Source organism: Euleptes europaea, chromosome 14, assembly GCF_029931775.1.
Source record: "Euleptes europaea isolate rEulEur1 chromosome 14, rEulEur1.hap1, whole genome shotgun sequence".
Classification (NCBI taxonomy): Eukaryota; Metazoa; Chordata; class Lepidosauria; order Squamata; family Sphaerodactylidae; genus Euleptes; species Euleptes europaea.
Genome location: NC_079325.1, coordinates 5,402,690 through 5,416,683, shown reverse-complemented (window position 1 = coordinate 5,416,683; position 13,994 = coordinate 5,402,690). Strand labels below are relative to the sequence as shown.

The window sequence follows — 13,994 nt, the reverse complement described above, 5'->3', positions numbered from 1 at the left end:
CTCATCTACAGCTTCTTTGCTGCAACGCAGAGCCCAGATGAAGAGCTCAGACTGTGGGCTGAAGCAGCGGTGGGGTTCTTTACTGTTCTCCTCCACTACAGACCCCCTCCCACCCACTACAGACCCCCTCCCACCCACCTAGCCCAAGGTCACCCAGCTGGCTTCATGTGGAGGGGTGGGGAAACCAACCCAGGAGGAATCTGAAGGGGGGAGAGAGACGGCACCATCACGGAAGTGGTTTGCAAGGCCACGAGCAGCCTGAATAGCCGAGTTTGGCCAAACTTGCCAGAGCTGGGAAGCTAAGCAGGTTTGCCCACGGTTATAGAATCATAGAATTGGAAAGGCCATCTAGTCCAACCTCCTGCTCAATGCAGGATCAGCATGGAGCATCCCTGACAATTGTTTGTCCAGCCTCTGCTTAAAGACTGCCAGTGAGGGGGAGCTCACCACCTCCCCAGGTAGCTGATTCCACTCACTGTCGAACAACTCTTACTGTAAAAAATTTTTCCTAATATCCAGCCAGTACCTTTCCGCCTGCAATTTAAACCTATTATTTTGAATCGTATCCTCTGCTGCAAACAGGAACAGCTCCTTGCCCTCCTAAGTGACTGCCCTTCCAATACTTAAAGAGAGCAATCATGAACACATGAAGCTGCCTAATACTGAATCAGACCCTTGGTCCATCAGAGTCAGTATCGTCTACTCAGACCGGCAGCAGCTCTCCAGGGTCTCAGGCAGAGGTCTTTCACATCACCTACTTGCCTAGTCCCTTTAATTGGAGATGCCGGGGATTGAACCTGGGACATTCTGCATGCCAAGCAGATGCTCTACCACTGAGCAATGGGCCCTCCCCTAATCATGTTCCCCCTCAACCTTCTCTTCTCCAGACTAAACATTCCCAATTCCCTCAGCCTTTCCTCCCAGGGCTTGGTCTCCACATTAGTACTTGGATGGTTACCACTGGGATGAAAGACCACCAAAGAAGAGAGGGGTTGCTGTGTGGAGGAAGGCAATGGCAAACCACCTCTGAACGTCTCTTACCTTGAATAGCCTGTGGATGGGATTGCTCTGAGTCGGTTGTGGCTCCACGGCACATTATTCATTTGTAGAACAAGGCTGGAGTCATTTAAATTCATCCTCCAGGGGCCCTTCAGGTACCTGTGGTGGAATTTGCACATCAGGAACAAAAATGGGGATTATGATCTCTCATTCAGAGCTGATGTACAGATGGTCAAAAGAAAGCCTGCCCTGCACAAATCAAAACTGCTCTGTCTGTAGTTACCAATATGAAGGGTGAGTGGGAGCATTCTTGTGTGTGTACATGTGTTTTTAAAAAAATGCATCCCTGTTTGTTGCAGATAAGCCGTTGCCCCAGGGAGGGCCAGGAGGAATATTTGGTATCCTGGGAGGTGTGATTGCTGCTTCCCTCATTATTGGGGTGGCTGTTACTGTCTTCATTGTCTACAGACGACAGCAGAAAAACCGCTCGGAGACTGAGAACGATCTGTGAGTATCTCTTCTCCTGTCATGCCTGTTTTCTTAGGGCATCAATTTTATCAATTTAAGGCATTTTATCTACCACCGTTTCATGCCAACACATGCATGTTAATACTATTTATTTCTTTACTTACTTCATTAATACCCTGCCTTCCTTCCCAATGGGGGACTCAAAGCAGCTTACATTGTTCTCCTCTCATCTATCCTCACAACAACCCTGTGAGGGGGGTTAGGATGAGAATTTGTGACTGGCCCAAGGTCACCCGGTGAGTTTCCATGGCAGAGTGGGGATTCGAACCTGCATCTCCCAAATCCTAGTCTGATACTCTAACCACTACACCACACCGTCTCTTATCAAGGTAGCTTACAGCATGTTAATTAAATAATGGTAGAAAAAACAAAGATAATGAGAAAAAGTAGGAACAGAACAACAGATGTTAAATCCAAAACAAAAGAAAGAAGCACAATGCCATTGTGGGGCAGGAGAAGCCACACACAGCTACATGCTTTAACACCAAAAGCTTTGCTGGACAGGACAGACTGTGCCTGGTCTTGCAATAGCAACAAAGATCACACCAGGGGGACTTTCTTCATGATGGTGCTTCTCAGTCAGAGAGCAATCACCCAGACTCTCCTTTCTGGTAAAGAAGAAGAGATTATTTTTAAACCCCACTTTTCTCTACCTTTAAGGAGACTCAAAGTAGCTTACAATCTCCTTCCTTCCTCCTCCTTCCCACAACAGGCACCTTGTGAGGTAGGTGGGGCTGAGAGCATTCAGAGAGAACTGTGATTAGCCCAAGGTCACCCAGCAGGCTCCATGTAGAGGGGAATTGAACCCAGTTCTCCAAATTAGAGTCTGCCGCTCTTAACCACTACACCACGCTGACTTCTGACTTCTGAAGGTGAGGGCACCCCACAGAAAAGCCTGGAAATTACCATATGCACTGAGAATCCCCTGATTTTAGATCTCTAAATTCTGAGAGCCAGCTTGGTGTAGTGGCTAAAATGGGTGGTTTGGAGCAGTGGCCTCTGATCTGGAGAACCAGGTTTGATTCCCCACTCTTCCACATGAATAGTATCGGCTAATCTGGTGAACTGGATTTGTTTCCCAGCTCCTACACATGAAGCCAGCTGGGTGACCTTGGGCTACTCACAGTTCTCTTTGAGCTCTTTCACCCCCACCTACCTCACAGGGTGTCTGTTGTGGGGAGGGAGAGGGAAGGTGATTGTAAGCTAGTTTGATTCTTCCTTAAGTGGTAGAGAAAGTTTGCATATAAATACCAACTCTTCTGCTTCTTCTTCTGGATCAAGACTATGAGGTTCAATCCCCAGCATTTCCAGTTAAAGGGACTAGGCGAGTAGGTGATGCCAAAGACCTCATCCTGAGACCCTGGAGAGCTACTGCCAGTCTGAGTAGACAATACTGACTTTGATGGACCAAGGGTCTGATTCAGGATAAGGCAGCTTCATGTTATTGTCGAAGGCTTTCATGGTCAGAGTTCATTGGTTCTTGTAGGTTATCCGGGCTGTGTGACTGTGGTCTTGGTATTTTCTTTCCTGACGTTTCGCCAGCAGCTGTGGCAGGCATCTTCAGAGGAGTAACACTGAAGGACAGTGTCTCTCAGTGTCAATTGTGTAAGAAGAGTAATATTTAGTCAGAAGGGGGTTGGGTTTGAGCTGAGTCATTGTCCTGCAAAAATTACCTTTGATACTTTTTGCAGGACAATGATTCAGCTCAAACCCAACCCCTCTCTGACTATATATTACTCTTCCTACACACTTGACACTGAGAGACACTGTCCTTCAGTGTTACTCCTCTGAAGATGCCTGCCACAGCTGCTGGCGAAACGTCAGGAAAGAAAATACCAAGACCACGGTCACACAGCCCGGATAACCTACAAGAACCAAGCAGCTTCATGTGTTCATGAGCTTATGGAGAAGAGCTGTCCATGGTGCTGATAACAGCAGCTGCCTGAGGCCCGGATGGGTATGAAGCACGGAGGCCTGAAGCATCCAGCACGCGGCCAATTTACTTTATTTCTTTTGTTCCAGCCCGTTTGCTTTCATCCCAGGTCACTTTTACATTTTTGTGTCCTGGCCCTGCAGGCTTTCTTCTTTCGGTCCCTTTTTAACAGAGCCAGGCATTCAATTACTCTCCTCCAGAGAAAATCCCGTCAGATCCCCTTCCTAGTCCTGCATCAGCTTCTTGGAGCCTGCCGAAAGAGTTGAGGGTTGAAAAATCCTCATTGTGCAAAAAGTTTATGTTTATTTATGTTTATTTTCTTGCAAATGCAATGTTCTGCCCACTCCTTCCATGAACACATGGAGCTGCCTGATACTGAATCAGATCCTTGGTCCATCCAAGTCAGTATTGTCTACTAAGACCAGCTGCGGCTCTCCAGGGTCTCAGGCAGAGGTCTTTCACATCACCTACTTGCCTAGTCCCTTTAACGGGAGATGCCAGGGATTGAACCTGGGACCTTCTGCATGTCAAGCAGATGCTCTACAAATTGAACCACAGCCCCTCCCCTAAACATGAAGCTGCCTTATACGGAATCAGACCCTTGGTCCAGCAAAGTCAGTATTGTGTACTCAGACCAGCAATGGCTCTCCAAGGTCTCAGGCGCAGGTCTTTCACATCATCTACTTGCCTAGTCCCTTAAACTGGAGATGCCGGGAATTGAACATGGGACCTTCTGAATGCCAAGCAGAGTCTCTACCACTAAGCCACAGCCCTTCCCTTTCTCATCTGCTTCCCTTCCCTTTCTCATCTGCTGCCTCGGTACCTGGGGTCACACCTCCCTGTCCCTGCACAAAGTCAGTTTCATTGTGGGGGCTTTGGAAATGCTTCACAAGAGAACTTTAATTTTTTGGGGAAAAGGTGTTTTGGTAGGAAAAGAAACAAACTTATCAGACTGCTGTGCTCCTTTCCTGCCATTCCTCTCTTGCTTACTTGATATAACCAAACAAACCAATGGGTAGTGTCTTGGATGTGGGTGAAGAATGACTTTGGCTCAGAATCAAGCGCATCTGTGAACATGCTGCCCTGATTCCACCTATAACTTCTGGCCTGTGAGCATGGGAGAGACAAATAGTTCAACATATTGTTAAATTGTGGAACTCCCTGCTCCAGGATGTGTTGATGGCTGCCAGCTTGGAAGACTTTAAGAGGGGAGTGGACATGTTCATGGAGGAGAGGGCTATCCATGGCTATTAGTCAAAATGGGTACTAGTCATGATGCATACGTATTCTCTCCAGGATCACAGGAGCATGCCTATGATATGAGGTGCTGTGGAGCACAGGCAGGATAAATCTGCTGCAGTCGTCTTTTTTTTTTTTTTTTGCTTCCTAGAGGCACCTGGTTGGCCACTTTGTGAACAGACTGCTGGACTTGATGGATCTGGGTCTGATCCAGCAGGGCCTTTCTTATGTTCTAATTGAGGAAGGGAGATCCTAGCTGCTGTAACATCTGGATGAGACAATTGTATGTAGTACAGGACCAAGTCTAATTCCTGAAATAATCATCATGTAGAGGGTGTGTGGAGATTTTGGCGGGGGGTGGGGGAGATGTTTTGATGACTTCTGCTAACTGGGTGATTCAGCAAGCTCTAAGATGGGGGTTGTCAACTGACAACTCCCATGCCAAATCTGGGTTCCTGAGGGCTCCTGCCAGATCCCCTAGTTGGCAAACTTCTTCTGCCTTGTCTTCAAAGTTCTTGAATTAGTCCTGTAGGGTTTGGGGGATGAAGACACAGAGTCCAAGTGAGAAGAGCTCCTTTTCTGTATCCCTCATCCCCCTCTAATTACTGAGTAAATTAGTTAAGGGGGAGAAGACAGAGCAAGAGTTGAATGGATAGCCCACCTGTAAAGTAATAAATACTGTAAGGCAATAAGCCTTTCGTTTGTGTAGGATTCCGGCAAATCAGTACTAAGACCACTTCATCCTGACACACCTTCCTTAATCTTTTTTGCTTCACCTTTCTTCAGCCACAGTTGTTTGGGATGCATTCAACAAATTCCTTCAATGCAATGAAATACACCATAGAATAAAAAGTTTGTTCTCATAGGAGAGGGAGTTCTGCCGATTCCTCTCTCCTACAGTTTGACCAGCTGACTATTTCTCTTCCTGCAGGATTGACTTGCCGCCTTCTCACAAACCCGCCCCTCCACCCCCAAAGCGGAAGCAAGAGACAAAAAGTCACCTGACGGCAGAAGACATCCAGGTACCCCCCTCCCCATCACTGGGCATCTGCACCTGAGACAGACGAGACAGTGGATTCTCTAGCTGGCATTGACATAGCCACCTTATCTGGCTGTGGGTTGGCAAGCAGAGTTGGTAGGAGGAATGAAGTGAGATGGAATTTCATTTGTTGGATTGTTCATATCCAACAGCCATGCCTTCCAGAAGGAGGCTGCTAACTAGGGCGTCTTTTGACTCCAGCCACCTCCATAAGGAACTATGGACATTGTAAGACCTGGGCTTACAATGGGAGTGGCTCCCCCTTAAGGAGGGGCTGTGGCTCAGTGGTAGAGCCTCTGCTTGGCATGCAGAAGGCCCCAGGTTTAATCCTTGGCATCTCCAGTTAAAGGGACTAAGCAGGTAGGTGATATGAAAGACCCCTGCCTGAGACCCTGGAGAGCTGCTGCCGGTCTGAGTAGACAATACTGACTTAAATGGACCAAGGGTCTGATTCAGTGTAAGGCAGCTTCATGTTTCATGACCTTTGGCACCGTTAACAGAAAGAGAAGACAGCCGAGTGACAAAAACTGAGAATGAGGGATGGGCATGGAAAGAAGTCCAGCCACCACCTGGAATCAGAGTTGGAAGGGGCCATACAGAATAGGCCTAGAGAATCCCTGACAACTGTTTGACCAGCCTCTGCTTAAAGACTGCAAGCTAGTACATTCTGCCCATAATTTAAACCCATTACTATGAGTCCTGTCCTCTGCTGCCAACAGGAACAGCTTCCTGCCCTCCTCTAAGTGACAGCTCTTCAAATACTTAGAGAGCAATCACCTAAGAAACCAGTCTCTACAGCCTCCATAATATTGCTGTATTGTGTGGCTACCCTCTTTTCCGGGTCTATCCCTTGGAGGCAGCATCCCTCTCTTGCTTGGGTATGGGGATGAGGATCACTAATGTACTCTCTTTGACCTGCCTCACAGGTTGTGCACCTGGACAACATGAAAGAGCCAGAGGAAGAGATCCAGAAGCTTCCGCCGCAGCCCCCATACTACGACATGGCCGCCAATGAGCCTACCCCTCATGCCAACAAGATGGTAAGGACTGTGGTCACAGCAAGACCTGGGCCAAATTCCTTCAGTGTCTTGCCTTCATTCTGGACCTTCAAGAGGACACAAAACAGGAACCCATGCTTGACATTCCTAGGAAAGCTCCCCTTCAGGATAGGATAACCCCAAAGCTTCCTTTCAGTTTAAGGATCCCGCCGTGGTGCTCAACTCTTGGTCTCTGGGATAGGAGGGAAATGTCACAAACACAATGTTGTGGCTTTTAGGATGTTCTGTGGTTGCACTCCAGGGGCGCGATGCCACTGGGCATTTCCCCCACCCCGATATGTGGCATGGGGGTAAATAGGGATTGGCTTATTAAATATAATGGTGTCTCAGTCTGGGAGAAAATGGCTGGGATAAATAAATAGGATTGTGTTCTTGGGAATGGAGGCTGTGCTGCGGGGTCAGGTGGGAAGTTGTCATGGGGCAGTTTTGAGCCAGGCTTACCTGTTGCCTTTCTCAGTAGCAGGATGTTGTTACCTTCTTCCTGCTGTTATATTCAAACTTAAGTGTGATGTAGTTCATATATAATGAGCCCCGTGGCACAGAGTGGTAAGCTGCAGTACTGTAGTCAAAATCTCTATTCACAACCTGAGTTCGATTCCAATGGAAGACAGTTTCAGGTAGCCAGCTCAAGGTTGACTCAGCCTTCCATCCTTCTGAGGTTGGTAAAATGAGTGCCCAGCTTGCTGGGGATAAAGTACTGTCAACTGGGAAAGGCAATGGCAAACCACCCCATAAACACAGACTGCCTGGTATATGACATGATGTGACTTCACCCCATGGGTCAGTAATGACCCAGTGCTTGCACAGGGGACTACCTTTACCTTTTAGTTCATATACTTTGATTATTCACCTTTTCTTTGAATCTAAAGCAGACACCCAAGCTGTCACTTCTGACAGGGGACCAGCCTGGAGAGGAGTGATACTTTAACTCTTTCCTCAACTCTGACTTCCCACCTCTCAATCCCACCCCCCCCCCACAAAAGCTGACTTTAGCCCCATGGGAGAAAGGTGGTGGTGGACAGTGCCATAAAGTTGCAGCTGACTTATAGCAACCCTTCGTGGGGTTTTCAAGGGAAGAGACATTCAGAGGTGGTTTGCCATTGCCTGCATCTGCATAGCAACTCTGGACTTACTTGGTTGGCAGTAGAGGATAGGACTTGTAATAATAGGTATAAATTATGGGTGGAAAGATACTGGCTGGATAACAGGAATTTTTTTTTCAGTAAAGGTAGTTCAGCAGTGGCATCAGCTACCTATGGAGGTGGTGAGCTCCCCCTCTCTGGCAGTCTTCAAGCAGAAGCTGGATGAACACTTGTCAGGGATGCTTTAGGCTGATCCTGCATTGAGCAGGGGGTTGGACTAGACGGCCGGCATGGCCCCTTCCAACTCTATGATTCTTTGATTCTATGGTATCTAAGGGAGCCAGCGTGGTGTAGTGGTTCAGAGTGGTGGTTTGAAGCAGTGGACTTTAATCTGGAGAACCAGGTTTGATTCCCCCCTCCTCCACATGAGCGGCAAACACTAATCAGGTGAACCAGGTTGGTTTTCCCATTCCTACACATGAAGCCAGCTGGGTGACCTTGGGCTAGTCACAGCTCTCTTAGAGCTGTCTCAGCCCCACCTACTTCACAGGGTATCTGTTGTGGGGAGGGGAAGGGAAGGTGACTGTAAGCTGGTTTGATTCTCCCTTATGTGGTAGAGGAAGTCAGCATATGAAAACCAACTCTTCTTCTACTAATCAGGGACAACCCTGCTTAGCTTCTAAGATCTGATGAGATTGGGCTAGCCTGGCCCATCCAGGTCAGGGTGGGAGAAAGACACCTGTACATTTTCTTCCATGGAGGTAAAACCAGTGTGGGGCGGAGGCAATTTGGAGGCGGAAAGCCAGTGGAGGAGAAAGATTCCCCCTTGTACCGGTCTCTCCATGCTCACTTCAGTGTCGGAGGTTGCTTTATTATTATTATTTTAGAGGACAGAGATGTCAAGGGTGGGGGGAAGTATTGAGATTAACATCATATGTCATTTCAGCCTCGGTTGGCCTTTGCTTTTCACTAAAGCTTCAGCTGCTGGGGAGGACAACCTGAAGGCTGCAGCAGCAGCAGAGGCCCCTGGGAAGGTCCCCGAGGGAGCACTTTGGCCTTGGGGGGCAGGGGGGGGAAGCCGAGGGCAGTTTGCCAGCCAGCCGGCCCGGGGCTGGGAATACATCCCTGTTGAGAGTGGGGAGAGAGGAATCCTTGGCAGATGGGTTCTCTGCCAGGCAGAGTGTGCTGGCGCTCGACTGTTAAACGAGGACAGCGGCTTTCGAAAGCCCTTGGTTTTTTTGGAGTTTTTTTTTGTATGAATCTGTTTCCGCTCCAGACAGGGAGATGATAATGTAAGGCTGGTGCGACAGCAGGGAGATTAGGGGGGTCAGCGGAAGCGGGAGAGGTGCTGGTCGTGCGAGCTGCGTGGAATATAGAACAGGCGAGGCGAGGCGGCCGCTTTCCACAGCCAACGGCTGGGGCAACGAGGCCGGTCTGTAAGCGAAAGCGTTCTGGTGCTTTCCAAAACTGTGCGCTCACGAGGCCACCTCAGATGTGGCAGGTGAGGCTCACAGGGACACTGTTTTTTTTTAAAGAAAGCAGGCAAGTTCAGGTAGCTGTTCTCCTGGCTGCTTGTCAAGAGGGAGCTTTCCCAGGTAAGAGAAAGCCGCTTAGGATTGTGCTCCTGCGCATACACTTGGGCACACAGAAGCATGCATGCTTCAGCTAGATGATGGCATTTACCACATAGCTTGCTATGAACACACACATGAACTCATGAAGCTGCCTTATACTGAATCACACCCTTGGTCCGTCAAAGTCAGTATTGTCTACTCAAATCGACAGTGGCTCTCCAGGGTCTCAGGCAGAGGTCTTTTGCATCACCTACCTACCTAGTCCCTTTAACTGGAGATGCCGGGGATTAAACCTGGGACCTTCTGCATGCCAAGCAGATGCTCTACCCACTGAGCCATGGCCCCTCCCCTAAGCAGGGCATGTGGGGAGCATGTAAGGATTTCCTTGCAGGATCCAGCGCAAAGGTTCCTGACCAGGGGCAGCCAGAATCCTCCAGGAAGAGCACAAGGGTGCTGGGGATGGCCTTCCCCTTTGGTTTGAGCCCAGCGGGTGGCATTCGGAGGTAGACTGCAGTTGAACATGAAGGCTCCATTTAGGCCCCACGGCTGACAGTCCCTCCCTGGTTTTCTCTTATCATTGCAAAACAACAAGGACAAAGCAAACCTTAAATGCAGGCTAAACCTAAGGACAGTCGCTAAATCACGTGACAGTCCATTTCACAATTATGTATTATTTGAATGACTTCTTCCTTTTGTCAGGCCTGAATCCACTGACAACCAGCTTCATTGTATCATCAGGAATTCTAGTGAAATGAGAGAGGGAGGGGAAAAATCCCCTTTGTGTTAACCAAGATGTCATAATCTTCTGATGGTCCTCCTTGGTTATCTCTTTTCAAAAGTGAAAAAAAAAAGCCCCAAATCCTTTAGCCTTCCCTCTCAGAGAAGCTTTCCCAAGCCCTTTATCATTTGGCCTGCCCTTTTATGTATCTTTTCCTTCTTGTTACTGTCTTTTGTTGGGAAGGGCAGCCCGCTTTTTTCGCATCATTTTAAGCCTGCTGGATTTATAGATTTATATAATGGCACATTATGATTCTCGCCGGTTTTATTGGCCATCTCTTTGATGCAGGGGAAGTGTGCCGGGTACTGCATTTCCCCACTTGCCTCCAAACTCTAAAATTGAATTGACTCCTGCCCATTATGCCTGCCCCACTTGGAGACTACAGCCCCAGCAGCAAACACTGCCAGCTTCTTGTTGCTGCAATCTCTCTGGCTCCCTGGCCCCCTTCCCAGTCGTCTCCCTAAATCAGCGGGCACTTAGAGTTGGCAGAAAGGCCCTGGAGGTGGGTGAATGGCAACAGGAGGCATGAGGCTGCCAGCCTAGCCAAGAGGTGGTTCCAGGGTCGTGCCAAGGGCTCTGAGGAAGACAGATAAAGCACGCGGGCAGTCTTATCGACAAGGGAACAGGGGTAAATGTGTCATTCTTTGAAGAAGGGCTAGCGTGCCTGCCTCAGTTGCAATGGTGGAGCAAAGAGTGTGGCACACTGGAAACACAGGAGGAGGAGGAGGAAGAAGAAGAGTTGGTTTTTATATGCTGACTTTCTCTACCTCTTAAGGGAGAATCAGACCGGTTTACAATCACCTTCCCTTCCCCTCCCCACAACAGACACCTTGTGAGGTAGGTGGGACTGAGAGAGCTCTAAGAGAGCTGTGACTAGCCCAAGGTCACCCAGCAGGCTTCATGTGGAGCAGTGGGGAAACAAATCCAGTTCACCAGATTAGCCTCCACTGCTCAGGTGAATCAAACCCGGTTCTCCAGATTAGAGTCCACCACTCCAAACCACCACCCTTAACCACTACACCATGCTGGGGCTGTCTTCCTCCATATTTTCCTCATCCAAGGAGGTATTGGCAGGCAGGTGCACAACACCAGGCTTCATGTGAAGGTGTGGGGAATCAAAACCAGTTCTCCAGATTAGAGTCCACTGCTCTTAACCACTACACCACGCTGGTGCTTGTTTGGGGTGACAGTCTTTGGCCCGCACTACAAGGCTGTTGTGAGGCTTGCATCATAGACGGCTCTCATTTTCCAAAATGAACTGTGCAGGGTCTCCTTGTATGGAAAGTTAACTGGATTTGTTTCAAGGAGGCATGATTTCTTCACCTTGAGGATGAGGATTTCACGTCAGAGGAGTCTAGCTAAGGTCCAGGGTCCGGAGGAGGGGGTGAAGAAAAAGCATGAGGGATGGAGATAGGAGGGAAATGGATAACAGAGATTCCAGGAGAAGAAGCAATGGGGAGAATGGAAGGAAAGAGGGTGGCAGAAAAAAAGGCAAGACAGGGAATATACTGTCCAGATCATGCAAAGTGATGGTATCACTTTACTCTGCTCTGGTTAGACCTCACCTAGAGTACTGTATTCAGTTTTTGGGCACCGCAATTTAAGAAGGATGTGGACAAGCTGGAATGTGTCCAGAGAAGGGCGACAAAGATGGTGAGGGGTCTGGAGACCAAGTCCTATGAGGAAAGGTTGAAGGAGCTGGGGATGTTCAGCCAGAAGAGGAGAAGACTGAGAGGGGATATGATAACAATCTTCAAGTACTTGAAGAGCCATCATTTGGAGGATGGTGCCAAATTGTTTTCTGTTGCCCCAGAAGTCTGTTGCCCCAGAAGGTCGGACCAGAACCAGCGGGTTGAAATTAAATCAAAAGAGTTTCCGTCTAGACATTAGGAAGAATTTTCCAACAGTTAGAGCAGTTCTTCAGTGGAACAGGCTTCTTCAGGAGGTGGTGAGTGCTCCTTCCCTGGAGGTTTTTAAGAAGAGGTTAGATGGCCATCTGTCAGCAATGCTGATTCTATGACCGTAAGCAGATAATGAGAGGGAGGGCATCTTGGCCATCTTGTGGGCATGGAGTAGGGGTCACTGGGGGTGTGGGGGGGAGGTAGTTGTGAATTTCCTGCATTGTGCAGGGGGTTGGACTAGATGACCCTGGTGGTCCCTTCCAACTCTATTATTCTATGATTCAAAGCAGGAAATAAATGATGAGTGAGAGTCCTGCTGCTGGCATCATTGTGGGGAGGATGCTGCAGAGATTGGCTGCAGACTCTCATCCACTCCAGCTCTAATTTATCATTCCAGCCCCCGGCCACCCCCCTTCCCTTCCCCCTGGACTCTTTCCTACCAATTAGAGACAGAGGACTGCAGATGATGAATCACAAGTCAATCTTCAGGCCCACTTTGCCATGAACTCTTTATTTGTGTTTCTTTCTTGTTGATTGCGGGGAGCTGAGGAGGGTCTGCCTTTGCCCCCTCCCAGTTCTGAAAATTCCCCCTTTTCTTCTGGTACATCTCCTGGGGCTGATTCCATTTTGCCGCTTTCTCCGCCTGGGTATTTAAGAGCTACAGTGTGTGAAGATGCACGCATCTGTAATCTCGAGAGGAGGCCAGACTAAATAGGAGGTGCCATCGGGGCCAGGTTTGGGGGGCCAAGTCTAGGGATTCTGTTCACAGACTCACATGCACACATGAAGCTGCCTTCTACTGAATCAGATCCTCGGTCCATCAAAGTTAGTATTGTCTGCTCAGGCCGGCAGTGGCTCTCTAGGGTCTTAGGCAGAGGTCTTTCACATCACCTACTTGCCTAGTCCCTTTAACCGGACATGACAGGGATTGAACCTGGGACCTTCTGCATGCAAAGCAGATGCTCTACCACTGAGCCACAGCCACAGCATGCCCTCCCTCCCACACCAGGCAGTAGCTTTCCATATGTCGTATACATTACTATCTAAAGATGGGGACCCAAAAGATAGTTCTGGTCAGAGTTCGAAATGACCTAACGGCACCATTGAACTAGATAATCGCATGAAACGGTCCACTACCCATGGGAGAAGATGATGAATTTCCGCCCTGGTGGCAGTGCTGGTGGAAAATGCTGTCATCTCAGTTATGGTGACCTCTCATAGGGTTTTCAAGGGAAGAGGTGTTCAGAGCCAGCGTGGTGTAGTGGTTAAGAGCAGCAGATTCTAATCTGGAGAATTGGGTTTGATCCCCCACTCCTCCACATGCTGGGTGACTTTGGGCCAGTCTCGGTTCTCTCCAAACACTCTCAGCCCCACCGACCTCACAAGGTGCCTGTTGTGAGGAGGGGAAGGGATATGATTGTAAGCTGCTTTGAGACTCCTTAAAGGTAGCGAAAAGTGGGGTATAAAGACCTACTCCGCTTCTGCTTCATCAGATTTCACTGTGGTTGTTCCTTTATGCAAGGAGGAGGGGAATTTCAACCGTGCAGCCCTGCCAGAAAAAAAAATAGGGCATAAGTTGTCCTTGGATACCAGGCTGAGGGACCTGGGAATGTTTAGTCTGGAGAAGAGGAGGTTGAGGGGGGACATGATTGCTCTCTTTAAGTATTTGAAGGGCTGTCACTTAGAGGAGGGCAGGGAGCTGTTCCTGTTGGCAGCAGAGGACAGGAATCGCAATAATGGGTTTAAATTGAGGGCGGAAAGGTACCTGCTGGGTATTAGGAAAAATTTTTTTACAGTAAGAGTTGTTTGACAGTGGAATCAGCCACCTAGGGAGGTGGTGAGCTCCCCTTCTCTGGCAGTCTT

At 48.8% G+C, this 13,994-nt stretch overlaps 1 protein-coding gene across 1 annotated transcript in view; it reads left to right on the top strand.

The window, feature by feature from the left end:
- Positions 1–13,994, top strand: part of LOC130487365 (uncharacterized) — a 35,902-nt gene that overhangs the window by 1,678 nt on the left and 20,230 nt on the right. Inside the window, exons 2-4 of the mRNA XM_056860857.1 lie at positions 1,359–1,506; positions 5,631–5,721; positions 6,665–6,778. Of these exons, the coding sequence (XP_056716835.1) occupies positions 1,359–1,506; positions 5,631–5,721; positions 6,665–6,778 (353 nt within the window). The remainder of the gene's footprint in view (positions 1–1,358; positions 1,507–5,630; positions 5,722–6,664; positions 6,779–13,994) is intronic.